General features: G+C 36.9%; 2 protein-coding genes across 2 annotated transcripts in view; both read left to right on the forward strand.

Annotated features, from left to right (window-relative positions):
* Nucleotides 1–7,278, forward strand: part of cry-dash (cryptochrome DASH) — an 11,269-nt gene extending 3,991 nt beyond the window's left edge. The window contains exons 5-14 of the mRNA XM_016280398.1: nucleotides 1,862–2,010; nucleotides 2,290–2,378; nucleotides 3,770–3,842; nucleotides 3,924–4,014; nucleotides 4,089–4,168; nucleotides 4,655–4,714; nucleotides 4,854–5,011; nucleotides 5,103–5,222; nucleotides 6,608–6,784; nucleotides 6,880–7,278. Coding sequence (XP_016135884.1) covers nucleotides 1,862–2,010; nucleotides 2,290–2,378; nucleotides 3,770–3,842; nucleotides 3,924–4,014; nucleotides 4,089–4,168; nucleotides 4,655–4,714; nucleotides 4,854–5,011; nucleotides 5,103–5,222; nucleotides 6,608–6,784; nucleotides 6,880–6,981 — 1,099 coding nt within the window. The 3' untranslated portion in view covers nucleotides 6,982–7,278. The remainder of the gene's footprint in view (nucleotides 1–1,861; nucleotides 2,011–2,289; nucleotides 2,379–3,769; nucleotides 3,843–3,923; nucleotides 4,015–4,088; nucleotides 4,169–4,654; nucleotides 4,715–4,853; nucleotides 5,012–5,102; nucleotides 5,223–6,607; nucleotides 6,785–6,879) is intronic.
* Nucleotides 7,279–8,156: 878 nt separating this feature from the next.
* On the forward strand, nucleotides 8,157–12,691 carry myd88 (MYD88 innate immune signal transduction adaptor). Its single transcript, XM_016280399.1, has 5 exons — nucleotides 8,157–8,599; nucleotides 9,175–9,297; nucleotides 9,382–9,562; nucleotides 9,966–10,057; nucleotides 12,462–12,691. The coding sequence occupies exons 1-5, from the start codon at nucleotides 8,296–8,298 to the stop codon at nucleotides 12,614–12,616; spliced, it is 855 nt and encodes a 284-aa protein (XP_016135885.1). The 5' UTR covers nucleotides 8,157–8,295; the 3' UTR covers nucleotides 12,617–12,691.
* Nucleotides 12,692–24,231: the final 11,540 nt, after the last annotated feature.

Genomic DNA, 24,231 nt, shown 5'->3' on the forward strand with positions numbered 1-24,231 from the left:
AGCACGGATCAGCTCCAGGCATGACGAAGCGGATATCGTCCTCTTTTGGAAGGCCAAACAAAGTAGTTTCGCTTTCACAATGAAACAGCGTCACACACCGCGACCTTGAGTGAGCAGAGGCGGGCAGGCTTGAGAACGGCACGGCCGGCAGATTCGATGAAGGAGCGTCCGGCGGGCAACCATATGCAACGACCCCGGGCTGGACTCCGCTTCGTCCAAGGTGAAAGCCGATCCAGCGATCCAGAGCACGAAGTTGATGTATTTCCTCAGCGACCAGCACGGATCAGCTCTAGGCATGATGAAGCGGATATCGTCCTCTTTTGGAAGACCAAACAACGTAGTTTCGCTTTCACAACGAGAAACAGCGCTTTCACGACATGGCGGCGGCAGCAACAATACTACAGCGAGAATAAAAGTTACGCCTTCTTTCTTTTGCGTGAACATTTGAGCGGCATTATGCAAATCTTCCCACATCGTGACGTAGACATGTGGGGGTGTGTTAGAACGAGCTGTTTTAGGTAGGCGTGGTTGACTCTTAACTTTTATAAAGAATATCTCTTTGGATTTGAGACTTTAGTCTTTGCAACTTTACAGATCTTCTTTATGCACCAAGAGCTTGTAACACTCCAAAGAGAAAGGAAAAATTTAAATCGCATCATATGACCCCTTTAAGTTTTTCATCTAATATTTATAATTGATTTTATTTTAGAATTATGTCAATTATTGAAAATGTTAACACTGTCACTTAACAATAACATAAGTGTAACCTTAGTTAATCCCATAATTTGGATAGTTAATTATAATGTTTCAAAACTTTGAGAGTATTATGGAACTGTTATGGTCTGTGCTTTTCCCTCCTACATAATATTTTGCTATACTTCAACAACTTTACCAAACAGGTGTATGAAAACCATTATCTGAAAATGCAAAATACCACATAAGTAATTTTATTATTATATATTTAAGTATTTTTTTTTAATAGAATTTATAACAGATTTATTCACAGATTATTCTTTTATTGTGTTTTATTGTTTTTGTGCTTAAAACTACACCGTTTTTTTTCATTAAAATAAACTTTGGTGCTGACATAATAAAAAATAACCAATTACTTTAGCCTATCTATGTTAGTAAATTTAAGGGGGGAGACTGCAAGCAAAACACTATTTTTTCATGCACCTGTCAATTTTGAGATTTTTGGCAAACTTTGTTACATTTTTATTCCTGTCCATATTCTGAAGATTTTTACAGGGGGATTTGTTCATATATAATTTGCTTGATTGTATACAACATTTTATTCCCCCCAAAATTGTGAAAATATATTGTTTTCTGGCTGTTCAAAGATTTTTCTGAATTATGGAGTGACAAAAAGAGATACCCAAAATTCCCTCTGTAAAAACATTTGACTCTAATATGTAAAAAAAAAATAAACAAGAATTTTGAAACTGACTTCATCCAGTGTTCAGATTTTTGTACTAGAATGTATGCAAATTAGTGCATATTTCATTAAATAATGCCTAATTTGCATATTTAAACATACCATTTTAGAAAACTTGTAATACAAATTTTTTTTGCAATTATGAATGTAATCAATCAACTGGGTAAGTAAGGTGATAACTATTAGTTCATATTTTTTACCCTATTCACCTGCAGTCTCTCGCATTAACAACTCATTCAACTTTTCTGTGAAGTTTCCTAGGAAAGTACTGAAAACTATTCTGCAAGTCCACTGCTACTGTAACTTCCTGTTTTTTAGGATCTGATTAGTAATTGCAGTTTCAGTTTCAAATCAATGTGGGATCAGCACATTATTTGTGTGACTGAATTTCCTGATTGTGCTTCTAATTTCTGCTGTTTTTGTTAGGTTACCTGATATTTACACCCAGTTTAGAAAAGTGGTTGAGGGACAGGGCAGAGTGCGACCTGTCCTTTCCACCCCGGAGAAGGTTAAAGCTCTTCCCCTTGGACTGGAGGAGGGCACCATCCCGACATTTGAAGGCCTGGGACAGACAGGTACCTGTGATTTACATAATTATACTGTATTTAGAGTAAACTGCACAAGTATCTCAAGATACAAAACATGGCACAGTCAGTAATATGGTGAAAAGCTCCAGGCTGAATCAGTTACTCATATTTCCTCTTTCTTAATATAGCAATGTTACATGAATTGTGCTGAAATTTCCTCTCAGATGACTGTACAATCCACAGAGGAATATTTACAAGATAAACAGAATTCATTTTATGTTAAGCAGTGAGGAATAATCATGATATATTTCCTGTCTGTGGTTTCAGAGCCGGTGGAGGACTGCCGCTCGGCCTTCCCATGCCGCGGTGGAGAGACTGAGGCTCTTGCTAGGCTGAAACATTACTTTTGGGATACAGTGAGGCCTCTTCTTACAGTTTTCTAAAAATGACTTAAAGAAATAGTTCACCCTAAAATTCCGATTTGTTTACTCACCCTCAGGCCATCCAAGATGTAGATGAGTTTGTTTCTTCATCCATAAAGATTTGGAAAAATGTAGCATTACATCATTTGCACACCAATAAATCCTGTGCAGTGAATGGGTGCCGTCAAAATGAGAGCCCAAATAGCTGATAAAACATCACAATAATCCACAAGTATTCCACTCGACTCCAGTCCATCAATTAACATCTTGTGAAGCGAAAAGCTGCGTGTTTGTGATAAACAAATCCATTATTAAGAAGTTTTTAACTTCAAACCATTGCTTCTGGCTAAAATACGAGTCCTCGATCTATAGTATTGCTTTTTTCAAATTCATCTTGTCTGAATCAGGAGAGAAATATGCACAGATCAAACACTGTTTACAAGCAAAAACAGGCCTCAGTTCTAAACAAATAGTGTATGTCTGTGGATTTTGAAGTGAGAGGACAACAGGAGGTCAAGTGATATTACGGATTATGGACTGGAGTCATGTGGACTATTGTGATGTTTTTATCAGCTGTTTGGACTCCCATTCTGATGGCACCCATTCACTGCAGAGGATCCACTGGTGGTGAGTAGGTTATGTAATGTCCAAATCTGTTCTAATGAAGAAACAAACTCATCTACATCTTGGATGACCAGAGGGTGAGTAAATCAGCAAATGTTTATTTTTGGATGAACAACTCCTTTAAAGGGGTCATATGATGCTATTTTAAAGATCATTATTTTGTGTATTTGGTGTAACAGAATATGTTGTTGACATGCTTTAATGTTCAAAAAACACATTTTTCAAATACTGTACATTATTTTAGGTCCTCTATGCCCCGCCTCTCTCAAACACGTCATTTTCAACAAAGCCCCCTCCTTTGACAAGCGCAGTCTGCTCTGATTGGCCAGCTGACCCAGTGCATTGTGACAATGATTCCTAATTGCATCTACTTCCAGAAGGCCAAATAAAGTGCTTTTGCTTTCACACTGAAACACACAGCGTCTCCCTGACATGGCTGCATCAACACGACTGCTGTTCCTGAAACCACGCCTTCTTTCTTTGCGTGCACATTTGGGCGGCATTATGCTAATATTTCCACATAGTGATGTAGACATGTGAGGGCATGTTAGAAATAGCCGTTTTAGGTAGGTGTGGCTGACTCTTAACTTTTATAAAGAATATCTCTTTGGATTTGAGACTTTAGTCTTTGCAACTTTACAGATCTTCTTTATGCACCAAGAGCTTATAACACTCCAAAGAGAAAGGAAAAATTTAAATCGCATCATATGACCCCTTTAATCAATGAGAGAGGGTTATTTAATGCTTTTGTTTTCTCACAGAATGCTGTTGCAACTTATAAGGAGACCCGGAATGGCATGATCGGAGTTGACTATTCCACAAAATTTTCTGACTATTCCCTCAAAACGATGTTTTCATATGAGCAAAGCAAAGACTAATTCTGAGCAGTCATGGGTTTTTGATGCTCCTCCTTCAGGCTTGCGTTGGGCTGCATATCAGCCAGGTACATCTATGAGCAGATTAAGAAGTATGAGGCTGAACGAACCGCCAACCAAAGCACATACTGGTGAGTAACGTGTCAAATAAAATTAACTCGTGTCAGTGTTTTATATGCAGCATTACAACATTTTTCTTCACCAGGGTGATATTTGAACTTCTGTGGAGAGATTACTTCAAGTTTGTGGGTTTAAAATATGGAAACAGAGTATTTCATATGAATGGTAAGCCTGGATTTATTTATTTCTTTTGTTCAGTGTCACATGATCCTTCAGAAATCATTCTAATGTGCTGATTTGGTGCTCACAAAATATTATCAATGTTGATCAATATTATCAACATTGCTTTTTGATTTTTTCTGGATTCTTTGATGAATAGAAAGTTCAAAAGTAGAGCATTTATTTGAAATTTTGTAACATTACAAATATTTTGTAACATTGCAAATGTCTTTACTGTTACTATCAATTTAATGCATCCTTGCTGAATAAAAGTTGTAATTTCTTGCAAAAAAAAACAAAAAACATACTGACCCCAAACTTTCAAACTGTAGTGGAGGGCAAAACATGTAAATTCATTAAATACTTATTTTCTTTGAACATTTGAGTATTTATAACTGGTTCTTGAGTAACCAATTTTAAAGTTCTCAATTCAATTCTAATATCAGCAAATGAAATGTTTAAATGATTGTTTCTTCCTTCATTTATCTGAAGGTCTGCAAGACAAGCATGTGTCCTGGAAGACGGATATGACGTTGTTCAATGCATGGAAGGGTAATGTGACTCTTAGAATTTGCTAGTCTTTTTATCCAGTTCTTAATTTTGTACTTGATTTTATTAATCAACTGAAGAATGCACATTTCAATAGATTTTCTCTCAATGAAAAGTGAAATATTTTTCGCTTGTTGTTCAGAGGGGAGAACTGGGGTGCCGTTTGTAGATGCGAACATGAGGGAGCTTGCACTGACAGGATTCATGTCCAACAGAGGACGTCAAAATGTGGCCAGCTTTTTGACCAAAGACTTGTGCTTAGACTGGAGACTGGGCGCTGAGTGGTTCGAATATTTGCTGGTAGGAAACATTTCCTATGTGTGATGGAGTGGGTTGATGCTCTCTGCTTTTTGCTGCCGCTTGATGCACTATTGTCTTTCATTGGTGTCAGGTGGACCATGACGTCTGCAGCAACTATGGAAACTGGCTCTATAGTGCTGGAATAGGAAATGACCCACGAGAAAACAGGAAGTTTAATATGATCAAACAAGGACTGGACTATGACAATAACGTAAGTTGTAGTTTTTACAGGTCTTTTACGGTAATAGCACATAAAACCAAAAAAAAAACACCTGCATTCTTGATTCATATATTTTGCTAGCACATCTAAACAAAAAAGTAAGAGAGTAGTTGTCACACTTATTCCTCCAGTGAATATTTCTCAGAGTAGATGTATTTTTAGAGCTTTATCATTTTGAAAAGTAATATTAGTTATTTGTATTCTTAAAACAAAAGGATAAACTTGAACTTTTATGACAACCTGCTCCAATAGCAATGCGTACAGTACTATGGGGTAAGTTGTCACAGTGGATCATGACATTAAATAACCATAATTTAAGTAAAATAATGATAAAACAATCCATGGAACACTTAAATTGGAAAAGGAAACAAAATTATCAAACCATTGTTTTAATCAACATAAATTAAATTAAATAATTTAGCAGGTTAGTAACAATTAACAGGCTTTAGTAAAAAAAAAAATATATATATATAATAAACAAAATAAAATAAATTACAGTTTTAAAAGTGCTTAATTATACTCTGATATCATTCAATTGAATAGATGTTTAGATGATTCAAATGATCATTAATAATAAATTAACAGCTGCTTTTGGTTCTTATGTGAATCATATTCATACATATTAATACTCTTTATTGTTACTTCAGTGAGCAGGTTCTAAGTTGTCACAGTGCAACATGTCATTAAATAACCATAATTTAAACAGTAAAATAAAAAATACAATGACATAACAAATCATAAAACACCAAAATTGATAAGGGAAGCATTAAAAAAAATCAAACTATTGTTTTAGGATGGTTAAAATAATATAAATAAATAAATCATTCACCAACTCTTGAATATGGTAGTATATCCTCCTGAGACCCAGCTATGGAGTTTTTGCCTCTGTAGTGGACATTATATTTGAGTGAATTTCTCTGAGACCTCACACGTCACAGTTTTAAGTCTGGAGTCCTGTACAGAGCACATTCAGGGCTTTCCAGAGATACCAAATGATTGGATGTTTCCCCGAGAACACTCCCTCTCCTTGGTTTTTAAAAATGGCTGACACTAATTTAGTGATAAAAATGTACATCCTTATGGAAATATGATAATATCCAAATTAAATGGATGTTTCAATAATTAAAATGACCATTAATTATAAATTGAAAGCAGCTTTTAGTGCCTAAACCTATGTGAATCATATTCGTAAAGGCATATCCTGGTATTTTCCACTTTGCTCTTCATTGTCACTTAAATGAGCAGGCTTTACTATGAGCATAAGTGTAAATATAGGAAGAGGAAGTTACACATACTTCTAATGCGTCTGAGAGATTACTGCAGGATGATAAGGCATAATTTGATACAAAATTGACACTTATGACGTGTCTGTGAAGGGGGACTATGTGCGACAGTGGGTTCCAGAGCTTCAAGGAATTAAAGGTGGGGACATTCACACCCCCTGGACCCTCAGCAACTCTGCACTCTCACGCGCCCAGGTTTCACTCAACGAAACATACCCTTCCCCTGTCATCACAGCGCCTGAGTGGAGTCGTCATATCAACAACAAATCAGTAAGATTATTAGCAACGTAACGTCATTGATTATTAGGGACAAAGATAAGCTTGTTTTTAAACATATTACACAATGTAATTTGTTATCTTTTCAGTCTGGTCCACCAGCAAAAGTAAGGAAGGGCTCATCGTACACACCAAGACAACACAAAGACAGAGGCATTGACTTCTACTTCTCCAAGAATAAGAGTTTCTGAGGAGGAGATGTAGTGGAAAAGTGCTTTTTCTGCTGCTGAGCATCACAAATAGACACGAGGCATCTGTTTTGGCCACAGGTTACGCAGTGGAATGAGGAAGGGGAAGTGTAAAATAGTTTGGTTTTGTGTTGCCCTTTCTGAATCTGTTTTCACACGTAGACACAGAAACCGCTGCTCACATTCTGAAGACATTTTTATGAACTGTAACTCAGATTTTCATGTGTTTGTATATATTGTGTTGAATACAATATTGAATTTCTGGTGGTTTTAATAAATCCCTGTGAATGTCCTGGTGTAGTCGAGTATGATAAAGTTTTGGTTTGGAAATAAAAGGACTGGGATTTTTTTTGGGGGGGGGTGAGTTTTCCCTCATCACATGAAACGGTGATGATATATGATGAAAACTGAAAAAGTTTGAATAGTGCGCACATAAAGAATATTTTCTTCATTTATTCAGAAAAAGGAAGTGAGAAGTGCCAACTGTTTCAGTTTGGTTTTAAAAACTGAGGGAAAACGCTGTAAAAGACAGCTGTGTGCTGAGAACGCTAGTAAAAAAGTTAAAAGCAACCTTCCCTCCCCCCTCAAACTTTAAAGCATATTTATGATACATGAATTTCAAGGACTTTTCTTAGGGTTACTCAATTTTATCATTTTAAAAATAAGTCAAAATATATGTTTCCTGTCAATAAAATAGCTTCCTGTATGTTGGTCAGAGTCAGACCACTGACTTTTGGTGGACAAAATGTTCATATTTTACAACAAAATTGCTTCACTATCACTTAAACTAAACGCTAACAAAGCTGTAAACATAATTAGACAAAATATTGAATAATATTCGACACACTGAACCAAAACGCTTCTGCAAAAGAGACAACTTAATCCCAGCGTAATCGCAGCGGAAATGGTCCATATTTGGTGTTGCTCGCGGTGCCTTTGGAAGCAGATCTGAGATCAGTGTTTGACTCATTTCTCCAGGACGCACAACGTCCTGACACTGGTCCTGAAACAGTCGATCCCATAGATATGTAAACGGTCGATCCTGCCTTTGTACCTGAACATACGCGCGCTCATGACTCCATTGGCTGTACGTGTATTTCGTCATTTCTCTGACTCACGTTTTCTGCGAACATTTCCTCAATCTTCACGTAGTTGTTTATGTACTGTACTGTGTAGCAAACCACAGTTCCTGACAGTTTATCGGTAGCGTCGGAAAATGACACCTTACAATATTTAACTTTTGTATCACTTTCTCTTCTCGAGTTAAACGCGGAGATTAACAACTTTAGTTTGTATAAATCCGATTTTGCCATAAATATGGCATCAGAATCAAGTATAGACTATGAAGCGATTCCAATAACGGCTTTAAACTGCAGTTTCCGAAAGAAACTGGGGCTGTATTTGAACCCAACAAACACAGTGGCAGCAGACTGGAGGACAGTCGCCGAATTGATGGACTTCACCTACCTGGAGATCAAAAACTTCGAGAAAAGAGAGTATCCCTTTGAAAAGGTCTTAACGGAGTGGGAAACTCGTCCAGAGGCAACAGTAGCAAATTTACTGTCGATTTTAGAAAAAGCTGAAAGGAAAGATGTTATATCTGACCTCAAAGAAATGATAGGTATGTCAACAAGATTTTACTTATATTATATCTTTTATATTATAATATAACCACGAACTATTGCCTAATCCTGGCTTAAGTCTAAACCCGTCTGTGAAACCAGGCCCTAATGTTTGATTAATTATGTATATGCTTTAAATAACTAAATTGAATGAATTTAAATGCTTTTTTTGTCACATTATTATCAATATTAGTATTGTTTTTCATGTCCGTAAAAAAAATGTAACAGAAAGGAAAATAACAGAACGGATAATAGAATAACAGAATTGAACTCTAACAGAATTATTTAACAGAGCCACCCACAAGTAGAAAAATTTGTATGAAATTTCACATTTTATTGCAATTCTTGTCCACTCACTTAAACAGAAGTTGTCTGTTTATTGAAACATCTTTTCAGAAAATTAAGCCATATCCCTAAAAAAGAAGGGGGGAAAAAATCTCCAAAGAGCATGATTGAGAAAAGAAGGACTAATTCTGAGGAAATGAAAACACAAATGAAGTGGCTCTCGTTAATTTGGACAACAGAGAAGATCTCCATCTAAGTGCTGTTGTATGTTGTTGGTGTTTGTGCACAGATGATGACTGCAGGAAGTATTTGGAAAGACAACAGAGGAAGCCTGTCCAGGTTCCAGTGGTGGACAGCTGTGGGCCGCGCACACAGGAGCGAGAAGGCATCACGCTGTATGATGATCCACAAGGTGAGTTGTCCCTGTTCTGTCTGAATGCACTGTGGAGTTATTTGTGTAGCAGATTACCAACTAATCATTGTCTTCACTGGACAGGACTGACACCGGAGACCTTTGATGCTTTCATCTGCTATTGTCAGAATGACTTTCAGTTTGTGCATGAGATGATCAAACAGTTGGAACAGACTAAATACAACCTGAAGCTGTGTGTCTTTGACCGAGATGTCCTTCCTGGCACGTGCGTGTGGACCATCGCCAGTGAGCTCATAGAGAAAAGGCAAGTTGGTTTGGGGTTATTTATCATCCAATGCTCACTTAAAGGTAATCTTTAAAAAATATAATAATAATAATTTAAGAACAATTTTAGTTGTAATATTTAGCAAATATAAAAATGAATATCTGTTCTTTATCACATACATAATATTGCTGTGGTGTCTTTTATTTTTAATTTGTTTATACAAAATAGTCTATAACAGTAATATCAGCCATTTATTGTGTCAGTCATAAAATAATTATTTAAAAAAATCTGCTTTGGTATTGGCCAGCAGAATTTTAATATCTGTGCATTCCTAGCTATTATTATTGTATGCATTTTATACATTTATAAATTCTTGATGAATTGTTTAATATCTTTAAATGTTTGTGGTCAGTTGTAATATATTAATTTCTTTCCCCTTTAGGTGCAAGAGGATGGTGGTGGTCATTTCTGATGACTATCTGGACAGTGATGCATGTGACTTTCAGACCAAGTTTGCACTCAGCCTTTGCCCAGGTACACCATTTTTCTTAATACTTATTTGAGTTGCATTGCCATTTTTATTACTAGCTTATTAGGGCCAAAGCACTGTTCGAGGGCCCTATTGATTTTTTGTGTCAAGTTTTGTCAATTTAACATGCTTAAACCAGAAATTTGAAACGCACACCAGAGTTGGCAGCCATAAACATAGTGCATATTTCCTACATACATGCACAAAACTCTGTACATATATAATTCTCATCAAGCTGAACAAATTTCACCCAGATATTCAGTATCTCCACCCAATAGGAAGTCAGTCATTTTTGATTTTGTGAAAAGTGCATGCAGTGAATTTTAAATTCCTTCCCCTAAGACATTGGGATTGTCATCCATTTCATCCAAAGTAATAACAAGACATAGGGTTGGGCCGATAGACGATGCCATCGTCCATCGCCGATGCCTGATAGACATCACGATGTTGAGCCGGCATCATGACCAACCCCCATTCCCCCCACATCCCAATACTGTGTTCGGAAAGAAAATGATGTGTAGGCAGAACCCCTAAAGGGAATAAATACGAGATGGGAGGAAAATATATATTTCAATATTTTTCCTCGCAGTTATATAATTGGGTAATTATACTACATATTTCGGCATCAGGGAGCCGCTATTATACCTGGCATCGTGCTTTTGAATGCACGATCGCTTTTAGTTTCACTTTCACTTTCGAGATTCGTGATCGCACGTACTGTTTATACAATGGAGCGGCAGTACTTGCCACACATTTTATATGTTTGTCAGTGGTGCTGAGGATCTGCAAATCATTTGCCATCGTCCTCAGTCATCTCTCCTTACTCTGTTCATGTGGTAAGGGAAATTTTATGTACTGTAATGTAACAGGCAACCGTTACACTGTGTCTACACCGCGCCGCATCAGCTAAAGTCTGTCTACACTGGACGCGACAAAGCGACCGTTGAAAATCATTTGAAATTTGTGTCAGCACGTCATAAATAGAACGCGGCAGCAGTTTACTGCCGGGGATTTGTCGTGTCACGCCACATCCAGTGTAGACAGCATCACTGATTATAATGAGTTATATAGACTGATCTATATATAATAAATCTCTATTATAGATCAGTGGCTCTATAGTATTTTGTCGCGCCGCGCCGCTCACGTCCGGTGTAGAAACGGTGTTAGGAATCGTGTTTTCCCTTATAAGGATTCACTCTTCGGGCACACCCCCGCCCCCTGTCATCACTGATTATAATGTGTTCTATTGACTGATCTATATATAATTCATCTCTATTATAGATCAGTGGTTCTATAGTATTTTGTCACGCCGCGCCACTCGCATCTGGTGTAGACACGGTGTTAGGAATCGTTAGTTGTTTTCCCTTATAAGGATTCACGTCATCGTCCATCGCGTTGTTTCACTGTAGACATCGCCCAACCCTACCAAGACACTGATGATGATAAATTGCCAAAAACAAATTTGTATAGCCAAGTCAATTTTATACATTGTTCCAAAGCAGCTTTAAATAAAATCATGTTAAAGTTAATGATATGTTCATGCTTAAAGGTACAATCACATTAGCAAAATGTTATAGGCTAAGAAGATCCATTGTCTATTGTCAATAGTGTAGCGATGTATAAAGCCAAACTCACACAACAGACACTTTCAAGCTAAATTCACATGACCAACTAACAAAATCTGCATGGGTAACTTTTTCGCCCTTACATAAAACTCCCAATCACACAGAATCCTATTGGAATGACTGGATTTCACTGGCAAAATTTTGACTGCACTTTCATAGTTAGGCAAAAATATAGTTTACATTTTGCTATGATGTAAACAATCAAGCAGTTAAGAAGTTTGCTGTATAGTATATATATCACTTTAAGTGAGAATATGGGTTGAAAGTTGAAAATGCTAATATATCCAACTTTCTATACAGAGGTGGGTGATAATATAGTTTACTTTTGGTGACGATTAGACAATTAAGTAATTAAGAATTGCTATATAGTATATATCAGCATTGAACAATTATATCAGCTTTTCCATGGTAAGGCAATTCATTTTCATGTGATTTAGAGCAAACTTGAGCTGTATGTTTGGTCATGGAGGCTGATCACAGTGACATTATTATTGTGGGTAACTGTCATAGCACCACCTGGCAGCAGGAAGTCTGTCTCTTACACCGGTTTTGAAATAGTCCTCCTAAATTTACCTGCTTAAAAGCACATCCATTGTTTTCCTAAAGACTGAGCCGATCATTACTGCTTGGAGCTATATTTCAGTCATTGAACTCTCCAGTTGTGATATATCTGTGCTAAACTGTGCTGAAGTATTCATTTCATGTCATTAAATCTGAAGGATAATGCAGCTATTAAAGCAGCACAGAAATTCTTGTAACATTTTGACTTTTGTCTCTGCTGCAGGAGCTCGCTCTAAACGTCTAATCCCTGTTGTCTACAAATCCATGAAGGAGCCTTTTCCCAGCATTCTCCGTTTTCTGACCATCTGTGATTACACCAGGCCCTGCACACAGGTCTGGTTCTGGACCCGGCTGGCCAAGGCGCTCTCGCTGCCCTGATCTTTTCTATAGACACTGTTAAAGGGGTCATATGATACTGCTAAAAAGAACATTATTTTGTGTATTTGGTGTAATGAAATGTGTTTATGCGGTTTAAGGTTCAAAAAACACATTATTTTCCACATACTGTACATAATTTTTTCGCCTCTATGCCCCGCCTTTCTGAAACGCGTCGATTTTTACAAAGCTCATTGGTCTGAAAAAGCGAGGTGTGCTCTGATTGGCCAGCTATCCAGTGCGTTATGATTGGCCGAATTCCTCAAGCGTGTGACGGAAATGTTACGTCCCTTACCATATTGTGATGCCTGCGGCAACCACATGTGGCGACCCCGGGCTGGACTCCGCTTCGTCCACGGTGAAAGCTGATCTGGCGATCCACAGCGTGAAGTTGAAGTATTTCCTCAGCGACCAGCACGGATCAGCTCTAGGCATGACGAAGCAATATCATCCTCTTTTGGAAGACCAAACAAAGTAGTTTCGCTTTCACAACGAAACACAGGGCCTTCACGACATGGCGGCGGCAACAACAAAACTACAGCGAGAATAAAAGTTACGCCTTCTTTCTTTGCGTGAAGGTTGCTTAACGCCACCCAAATCGTGACATAGACATGTTGGGGGCGTGTTAGAACGAGCCGTTTTAGGTAGGTGTGGCTGACTCTTAACTTTTATAAAGAATATCTCTTTGGATTTGAGACTTTAGTCTTTGCAACTTTACAGATCTTCTTTATGCACCAAGAGCTTGTAACACTTCAAAGAGAAAGGAAAAATTGAAATCGCATCATATGACCCCTTTAAAGGTTTATTACGCAGTCATCACTGGGTAAAGCTATTCTCTGGAGGATGAAGGGAAAATACCTTAAGTGAATCTTTACTTGCTTGGGAGAGTTTCTCAGACTCAGTAGTGAGTCCAGCTTATTAACATTTCAAGAAAGGTACTTTTTGTGGTATTTACGACTACGATACGTCTGCCTTAATCAAAAGGTTGCTCAGTTTCCAAAGCAAATCTCTACAAATGGTTATTCATTTAGTTTCTTGTCTTGCTCGCAGTGTGCAGAAGAAGTGTGTTTATTTTGTTGTTTTTGTATGTGAAATCTGAAAGTGCATCAGCCATTTCATGTTATCTCTGATTTGCTATCGCTAAACTATAATTGAAGCTTTTTGAAGTGATGTATGTAGTAGTATGGGCTCATAAGAAACACTTTTGCTCTGATGTTTTCATTTGTCTTTCATACTGGCAGTGTTTTGTGTTATAAAATATTCATGTAAAATATATTTGTGTATGTTATGTTTGCTCTGGCCACGCAGTCATGGTTGGTTAACCATGTTTTTGCGTCTTGAGTACCTTAATCTTTGATGGTACATGAATATCAACTGGCTTTTATCTGTTAGATCAGACTTTGTTTTATATGAAAACAACAGAACTTTTATATTGTTCACACATTTTACAGCATTGTCCATACAGATGAATATATATTGGCTAATATGCATATAGCATTAATTATTACTCAAAAACATATTCATATCTAATTTGTCATTTTTGTGTATTAAGATCAAGTTGCCACATTTACGACACTTCCTGTTAGTGGAAACTCTTTCTACTGAAGCAGTGAGAAATTCTTCTGAAAAAAACAAACTTCTGAAGCTCATTAGAAAAACAAACGAGTAGTAACCTCTGCTGCAAACCTAGCAGATTTTAAGATAGAAGTGCGTGTGTGTGTGTGTGTGTGTGTGTGTGTGTGAGAGAGAGAGAGAGAGACAGAGTTACAAGATTTACAGCATACATTACATGCTTTTTTCTCAAACATGTTTGGTTATTGATTGTACAGACTGTGGGGTTGATACTATGAATAGAGTGCCTTTTGAGTTGCTACTTAAAAACTGACCACTGAACCAATGACAGTGAAGCACAGTATTTGTAATGTCTCACATTTTTTAATCAAATAATAAAATTCTATTTAGTTTTTGTCATGCCCCGTGTGCAATGCACTTCTATCATGGACTTTATTAAAGTATTCTTGAGAATATTGTTGCAGTCGATCCTCATTAAATAGAATTTTCCTGTGTTTTCAATTTTACTTTCCATTCCACTCTTTTGTAATATCCCTTTAACTAATAACATCATCCTCCAGGAAGTGACCTGCATCGTCTTCCATGGTTTTATTGGCTTGTTTCACATTCTATAATTAATTTACAGAAATATTATGAAAATATCAAAGGATACTGCAAAGGATAGTAACAGAATTATGTGTTTTCAGGTCGACACCATGAAAGTCCAGTTATGACTAGCGCTGTATTTCCATAATGTCAGGCATTCTGTTAATTTAACCATTACCCCCCCCCCCCTTTTTTTTTTTGAAAAGAAAAGATTAAATTTTTTAACTTGACTTACTTCTAAAAGTCCTCTACCATTTAGGAATACTTTTTAAATAATGGTCCATGTACTGTTTATGCCACGAGATGGCAGTATAATAAACCGTAAAAAAAGGCCACTGGCCAATGCATTTAAAAAAAATATATATATATTGTATTATATTGCAAGGGGAAAAAGTCTAGATATTTATACTGTTTATATTGCTATATTAACTCTATTAACTATAGGCTGTTATATATACACTGGAAAAAAAGCTTTCATGGGCAGCCTAGAATATCATGCACTTTCACAACAAAAACACTTTTTTTTCTTTATTGAATAATAATAATAATTAAAAAACCTCTTTGTTCTCTTTCTCTGTATCATTGTTTCTACACTGCTGATTTTTTTCAACTAACTTTTTTATTTATACCAAACAAGGCCATAATCATATCTAGAACATTAGGGGGACTATTGTTTTGAGGAAAATATTCAGACCAGACCTCTATGGTAATGGTAAAGGAACTAAATAAATCATAAGATTTTGTTTTGTAAAGTAATCAATCTGAACTGCAAATAATATTTTTATTTTAAAATATGCACCCAGTCAATTTTAGTTGTATTCCTAATATGTAGAAAACGCAAGACTAATGCTGTTGTCGTCACAATAATGATGAATGACATGCATCGCGTAAATGACAGCCCGACTTTCAATTCAAAACGGCGGAAGTTGACAAAAGAACAAAAAGGCGAATACTTGATAATACAGTCGAGCCGGCTGTTGCTATAGTAAGTTCTTACATTCAACATGAACAGCAAGTCAAAAGGGGTAAGCTTTCAACTGAACTGTATATATAGCCTTATACATGCATTTTAGACGCTTATATTATGCTCGTGCCCCGTCCATGCAATGAACGCACGTTATTGAATGATGTTTCTTTTCTTTTCGAGCATTAGAACTGCTCAGGTTATTTCAGTGGTAGGCTGTGATACATATTCGTGTATTAAACTCCTCGTAACTCACAAACTCCCCGTGACAGCGCGCAAATATTTCTGCGTTCTTACATTCAACATGAACAGCAAGTCAAAAGGGGTAAGCTTTCAACTGAACTGTATATATAGCCTTATACATGCATTTTAGACGCTTATATTATGCTCGTGCCCCGTCCATGCAATGAACGCACGTTATTGAATGATGTTTCTTTTCTTCTCGAGCATTAGAACTGCTCAGGTTATTTCAGTGGTAGGCTGTGATACATATTCGTGTATTAAACTCCTCGTAACTCACAAACTCCCCGTGACAGCGCGCAAATATTTCTGCCCGTTTTCTGCAACAGACCGAAGCCTCCGCGTCTTGCATTCAGCTAATAAAAGAACAATGCTGCACATTTTCTGGAGTTATTTTATGATTGTTTGGGCAGTCTCAAGCTATACCTTAAACTTCTCAAAATACAGTTCGCTTCAGATTGGTTTTAACCTATGCACAAAAAATTTAAGACGCTTATATTATGCTCGTGCCCCGTCCATGCAATGAACGCACGTTATTGAATGATGTTTCTTTTCTTCTCGAGCATTAGAACTGCTCAGGTTATTTCAGTGGTAGGCTGTGATACATATTCGTGTATTAAACTCCTCGTAACTCACAAACTCCCCGTGACAGCGCGCAAATATTTCTGCAACAGACCGAAGCCTCCGCGTCTTGCATTCAGCTAATAAAAGAACAATGCTGCACATTTTCTGGAGTTATTTTATGATTGTTTGGGCAGTCTCAAGCTATACCTTAAACTTCTCAAAATACAGTTCGCTTCAGATTGGTTTTAACCTATGCACAAAAAATTAACGCAATCTTTATCTAATTCTGATTGGGTGGGCTCAGCCCACCCCTGCCCATGCCTGGAGCCGGTGTTACGAGATTTTTGGTTTCCGAGATTTTTGGTTTCAGTGGGCGGGGCATACATGAATATTCATGAGTTTCCCGGACATGCGCGTGGAACCGCGTGGAACTGAGAATTTCAGTTCACGCTCCTTGTATTTAAAAAAGGTAAATATTTTACAGCGTTGCACAAACCTATGCCTAAACTACATTTGTTCATCATTTTGTAACAGTTTATAATGTTTTCATTAGTTTGCACGTTTTGTGCAGTCGTCACTGAATGAATGATTGCAGACATTCAGCACACTTAAGCTATTGTAACTTACTTTGATTTCAGTTCGTTGTGCTGTAGCTTGCAATGCGTTGAATTTTCAGCATCATTGCTCCAGTCTTCAGTGACACGTTCTAATATGCTGACTTGATGCTCAGTTATCATCATAAATTATTATGGCCTGCAAATATTAATAATGACTTATGCAGTGTTAAAACAAATAGAAAACAGTTATTTTATATTTTAATCATATTTCAAAATAATACTGTTTTTAATTTGTCAAGCTGGCCTAATTGCAGGCTTGTGAAGCATGAGACAGTTATTTTTCTTAAAAAAATAAAAATCAATTATTCTAAAATGTTGACCAGTAGTGTATATGCATACACACATGCGTAGTATTAAACACATAGCTCATGCCATTCATCACCTGCAATTTTGTATGATCTTTTTACTTCAGCTAGCAAACAAAATAACTCTGTGTAGACTGGTGGTTAAAGGTTTATTCTGGGGACTGAAAGGTTAAAGAAGGGGATGCACTGAAAAATATATTAAACACAAGGTTCTCCAGAGGGAGTTTTCTGTAATAATAAATGCACCATATGTGGCTTAACAGAGTCCACCACCCCCTTGTGTTGTGGCCATAAAGACTCAGTTATATGCTGTAATTCTTTTTGATGATCCATGACTCTGTCCAGAGAGTGAGTTTTACAGCCAGGCAGTATAACGACACTACAGAGGTTCTCCAAATCTGCTTTCTAGGCATGATCTACTCCCATGTGTAACTCTCTTCGATCTCTGAATGTTTTATTGACTATTGTTTTGGTTACTGGTTGGTTTAATCTCGTTACATCGCAGGTTTTTAGAATGAGATTACCTCTATACACAGTCACTGGAGTGCTGGAAGAGTCGTCTGATACCTGACATATATCTTTCCAGGGCTTTAGACCCCAAAGGGAGGTTTTCCACACAGCTTTTTACATGTTCCATGTTTTGACAAGGTTTTTACTAGTTTTCAAAGCTGTAAAGCTCTTGCCAGAGTAACTCATAATACAGTCCAAACATTTACCACTTTAGTATATAAGTATTAAATTAGGGTAATTAAATGATGTTAATATGCTCATATAGTAAAATGCAACATAAAAAAAGGTTATTGCTCTTTTTCAACAAATTAGTAAAATTATGATTTTGGCAATTGCTTGTCTTTCTTCGGAAATAGTTCTTTTAAAATGTTTAAAAAATGTGTCATGTTAATTTGTCAAATTTGCCAGCCTAAAAAAAGATATACAATGCCGTGAAAAGGTTTTTGCCCCCTTCCTGGTTTTTTATTTTTTGCATATTTGTCACACTTAAAAGATTCAGATCATCAAACTAATTTTAATATTACACACAGATAACCTGAGTAAATGCAAAATGCAGCTTTGAAATAATGATTTCATTTATTAAGGGGAAAAAAGCTGTCCAAACCTGCCTGGCACTAAGTGAAAAAGTAGTTGCCCCCTAAATGTAATAACTGGTTGTGCCACCCTTTGCAGCAACAACGGTCTTCTCTCAAGTGCGCTTGAGCTTGAGCTTGAGCTTGAGGTCACAAACTGACCGGCTGGACATTCTCCTTCAGGATTTTCTGATAGAGCGAATTCATGGTTCCATCAATTATGGCAAGTTGTCCAGGTCCTGAAGCTGCAAAGCAGCCCCAGATCATCACACTACCACCACCATGTTTGACTGTTGGTATGATCATCTTTTTATGAAATGCTATGTTGGTTTTATGCCAGATGTAACGGGACACACACCTTCCACGAAGTTCAACTTTTGTCTCGTCAGTCCACAGAATATTTGCCCAAAAGTCTTGGGGATAATCAAGATATTTTTTAGCAAATGTGAGACGAGCCTTTGTGTTCTTTTTGGTCAGCAGTGGCTTTTGCCTTGTAACTCTCCCATGGATGCTGTTTTTGCCCAGTCTCTTTCTTATTGTTGAATCATGAACACTGACCTTAATTGAGGCAAGTGAGGCCTGCAGTTCTTTAGATGTTGTTCTGGGTTCTTTTATGACCTCTTGGATGAGTTGTCGTTGCACTCTTGGAGTAATTTTGGTAGGCCGGCCACTCCTGGGAAGGTTCACCGCTAGGGATGGGTGCCGAGAACCGGTATTTTTACCGGTACTTGCGTTGTTTTATCTCAGCATACTTCAATGTTAACGATGAATTAGAAGCTGCTGCTTGTCATTTCCCTTCACTGAATTATGTGGCCTACGTTTTCTCGATGTGTGTGTTATATCCATGCACATGTGCGGTGTGTGTTTACGTGCAATCAGTCATCGCGGCAAGAGTGAAACGTTGACCAGTGTCAGATGCAATATATGCAGTAGTGTAATAGAGAACAAAGGAGGCAACACTAGTAATATAATGAAACATTTATTAACAAAACACAACATCTACCTCAAGCAATGCGCTGTATTATGTCTCGCGGCTCCAGCTCCAACTGCAACTTGCGAGACATTCACATCAAATGTCAATTCAGCGGTAGAGTTACACTCACGAGACACTGCACTAATTTGCAATCACAAAAGTACATTATTTGCATGTGCTTTAAGGCCTTGCCGGTAAAACGTTTTATTCGCGTGCTGTTCTAACATGTGCTTATTCAGAGCGCATATACCCGAAGTGTCCGTACACTAAAAGGCCGGTCAAACAGCACCTGATTATTTAGTTATCTTCTGATTGAACACAAGGTTTACATATAAACACAGTTAGTTAAGTCTAAAGTGAAAGTAAACAGTTGAGAGAGAAATGGGTGTGTGCATCTCTTAAAGGGACAGTATTAAACATGCTGCTGCTTGTCATTAAAGGGATAGTTCACCCAAAAATTTAAATTCTGTCATTATTTACTCAGTCATGTTGTACTAAACATTTATTAATTAATAAGTATTAATTTTTATTTATTCTTGTGCTGAAAACAAAAGAAGATATTTTAAAGAATGTGGGTAACCAAACAGTTGTTGGTCCCCACTGACTTTGATGGTAGGAAAAAAAATATGAAAGTCACTGGGGACCATCAACTGTTTAGTTTCCCACATTCTTCAAAATAACTTTTTATGTTCGACAGAAGAAGAAACTCATTCATGTTTAAAACATCTTGAGAGTGAGTAAATGGTGACACAATTTTCATTTTTGGGTGAACTATTCCTTTAATGCTAATAAAATAAAACACAGAGAAAAATAACTCTCTGCTCTTGACTGAAGAACTTTAATACAGTTGCTAAAGTTCAGCAGTAATAAAATTTTCACTTCATATCTTTTTGCACCAAATAGTATCGATAACCGTATCGATAAGTACCGGTATCGATAAGCGGTATCGGTAAAATGTAAACGATACCCATCCCTATTCACCACTGTCCCAAGTTTTCTCCATTTGTGTATAATGGCTCTGACTGTGGTTCGCTGGAGTCCCAAAGCCTTAGAAATGGCTTAATAATCCTTTCCAGACTGATACATGTCAACTATTTTGTTTCTCATCTGTTCTTGAATTTCTTTAGATCGCGGCATGATGTGTTGCTCTTTAAGCATGCTTCACTTTGTCAGACAGGTTCTATTGAAGTGATTTCTTGATTCAACAGGTCTGGCAGTAATCAGGCCTGCGTGTGGCTAGTGAAATTTAACTCTGCTTTGTAAAATAACGTGGTTAATCAATCAGTTCTTTCATGATTTAACAGGAGGGGGCAATTAATTTTTCACTTAGGGCCAGGTAGGTTTGGACCGCTTTTTTCCCTTAATAAATGAAATTATCATTTAAAAACTGCATTTTGTATTTACTTGCATTATCTTAGTGTAATATAAAAAATTGTTTGATGATCTGAATCTTTTAAGTGTGACAAATAAGCAACAAAAAAAAAAAAACCCTGGGAAGTGGCAAAACCCTTTTCACGGCACTGTGTATATAAAATAAAAAAATGTAATGTCATTTATTTAATAAATGTAATCAAATTTAATGTTAGTTATTAAACGAAAAAAAAACAATGTTTATATGTTAAGTGAAGTTAATATAATATTTATATTATAATAATTTTGTGAAACATTTTGCCCGATGTGACTGAACATACGATGGAATAATATTACACTAGTCAACATTTGAAGTGGATCAAAGCCTTTCATCAAAGTTATCCTGAAACCTAAAACCAAGATGCATTCTTGTTTTAGGACAACTTTTAACTTTTTTGATACACTTCAAATGTTGACTACTGTAATGTGTATATACTGTACTTGATAATGACCCCAATTCGCAACAAATAGAAGTGTTTTTCCTTTAAACTACTGCGCAGTAGGGCCTAGCCTGTGTCTAACTGTGCGTGCGTGTGTGTGTGTGTGAGAGAGAGATACAGAGACTGGTCAAACCTGTCTGTGGTGCCTTCTCTTTTGACTCATCAGCTCTAAAGTACTCCACACCTTGAACATTTCAACTCCAGGAGGAAAAATATATAATCTTTCATGCTTTACATATTTGAATTCACAAGAATTACTTTGATATCTCCGCTTTAAAATGTAAATGTAATGCAATTAAAATATAGCCTTAGTCTGGACTTGTCTTTTAGTAAGTCCTCTTACTTTTTAAAGCCTTTTATAGCAGTGCACCGATATATATAGACCTCAATGTTTCTGGTTTGTTTTTGTAGGCTCTAGTTTCCTCAGATTTAGTTATTACCCCCAAATTCTTGGAAAGACTCTGTATGTGTCCCTGTGAGGGTATGCTGTGCCCTCTAGCATCCACCTTCAGAATTGCTTCTTTGTTGAATCCTGGCATGTGACGTGACATGCCAAAACAGGAGTTCATGCTAGAGGCGAGTTTGATTGTAGACCTTCTGGAGTTCAAGATTAAGGTTGGACAACTTAAGCTTTAGTTCTGTTGCTTCTTTCTGTTGCTGTAATCATACTGTACTTTAAAGTCCACATAAAGCAATATTAAATATGTGTTCTGAGTTTGTCACACTACAGAAAAATGTGTTATTAATCACCCAGCCAAATTTGAATGTTAAAAAAAGCCAAATCAAAATAAAATCAAAATATAAAAATCAAAATAAAGTATATAAACAAAATAAAAATATTATCTGCTTTCAAATGCTGGGGGCATGTCCACAGTCAGTGCTGAAACCACGGCACTCGAATTCACTCTCGCCGTCCTTTGATCGTTATTTTAGGCAATTTACAAATCCTGGGCAGATTGTGTCCCCGGGAAGTGGCACGTCTGGGCACCTTACTCTAGCAGCTTAATTGGATGTACACAGCTATACATGTTTATAATATGCATCTACATGATGATGGCCTAGCTAGCTAGCAAACTATAGGCTGTAGTAACGGTAAAGACAGTAACACACGATTGAGTGGTCGAACTACTAATGCTAATGTGCTCTAGTTTTTATAGTGTTGGGGAGTCATAGTGTTCTCGGGTGAATGCAATACTTTGTGAGAGTACTCATAAGGCTTGTGAACGAATGCAAAATCAATGACTAAAACAGTTAAGTGGATAAGCTACAACAGGTAAACATTTTAACTGTGTGGACTAGGGATGTCAATTTTCGATCATTTCCATGATCGATCGTCGTTTAAATTAACGATCAATTAATCGATTAATCGTTAACTTTAATGCAGCAAAATGCGTCTATTGCAGCAGCACGCAGTCACCGCCATGACAGGATGTGTAAAAGCCACTCCAAAAAAACCCCGCTTTCTCACCCGAATTAAAGGGGTTTTAGTCTGAATAAAATTGGACTGTAAAATGAATAGATGTGATTATGATCATTTGATAAAATGAAGAGAGCACGCCGTACGTTTGAGATCATTTTACTTTGTTGACTGTTTCCTATCCCGTCACGGAGACCGCTGAACGCGCCTCTTTAAATGGTTTCGTGGTGCTCGTTATTGTATTTTAAAACACTATTGCAATGTTTTCACCTGACATTATGGCATTTAACCATCGGCGCTGCTGCAGCAAAACACACTGTTGCTAACATGAAACATTTTTATCTAAGTATTATGACCAGTACTTAATTTGATCCTGCTGGATCCTGTTCCGGAAAATGTCAGATTTAAAATTTTTGCGTTCCGGTAGGCATTTACAGTGCATTAGATCGTGAGAGTGCATGCTTGCGTGCATACGAGACGGAGCGAGCGCGGTTTTGGCTAGATGTATTTGGAGGTTATTACTCACGTCTCATTCGGCACAAATCCAAATGTTTCCATATTCGCAATGTATTTGAATGTTAAATATTATTTATAATGTAAACTAGGCTTGTACTTTACACACATTCTTATATAGATGGAAAAGATCATCCTCTTCACATGAGCAAAAAAGTCCATGGCATAACAGCAGAGTGGACCGGCATACTACGGTCTATTTAAACTGACCAGTGTAACCTTTTATATGTTTGGTTGACTGTATTTTATTTTGATAATGAACAGACTGCGATGCAAGTTTGAATTGCTAGAATATGTGGGGTGTGTCAGGTGCTATCGAACAGCTGAAACATATAAAAAAAATCTATTTTTGGAGTAGGCCTAAGATATAATCCGCAGAAGTGTTTACTTTTATTTTTGCACACTCACAATAAAAACGAGTTTTGTGTTTTTGCTAAATAAAGCAAACAAACAGAATGCGCGTTGTCATCCTTTCCTTTCCGTGAACTTCTTTAAGCAAACAACACTTCTGTTTTAAATCTGTTAGCTTAATTATTTAAGTCAGATATATTTAGCTTTTTTTAAAAATGAAAACAAATTGTTATTTTTATTTTAGGCCTATTACTTACATAGGCTGTACATTTTCCTTAAAGCATCCCATTTTGTCCCAGGGCTTGAAAACCTGTGCCTAGGCTAGTTAGGTCCTGCAGAAACTTGTGAACGATGCTCTTATTGTGGCATCACCGTTTAGTGACAGCATTGAATGCTCTGGGAAAACGTATAGTCAGTGTCGGTCACAGCGCCTTTTAATTGATGTTTGGAATCCAGCAATTATTTATTTACAAATTATAAGCTCTGATTATGACAAGTGTGGTATAAAAGCTTTGTTTATTAGAGGAATATTTGGTTAGCTGGAAAATCTTACATCGCGACCATAATAGCCTACATTTATGCGGC

Source organism: Sinocyclocheilus grahami, unplaced genomic scaffold (genome assembly GCF_001515645.1).
Source record: "Sinocyclocheilus grahami isolate Dianchi unplaced genomic scaffold, SAMN03320097.WGS_v1.1 scaffold139.1, whole genome shotgun sequence".
NCBI lineage: Eukaryota > Metazoa > Chordata > Actinopteri > Cypriniformes > Cyprinidae > Sinocyclocheilus > Sinocyclocheilus grahami.

Excerpts from the sequence above, each read along its gene's own strand:
- myd88 (XM_016280399.1), top strand. The coding sequence starts at position 8,296 with ATGGCATCAGAATCAAGTATAGACTATGAAGCGATTCCAATAACGGCT. Across the intron at positions 9,298-9,381 it reads GCTGTATGATGATCCACAAG|GACTGACACCGGAGACCTTT; the intron begins GTGAGTTGTCCC and ends TTCACTGGACAG. Across the intron at positions 9,563-9,965 it reads AGTGAGCTCATAGAGAAAAG|GTGCAAGAGGATGGTGGTGG; the intron begins GCAAGTTGGTTT and ends TTTCCCCTTTAG.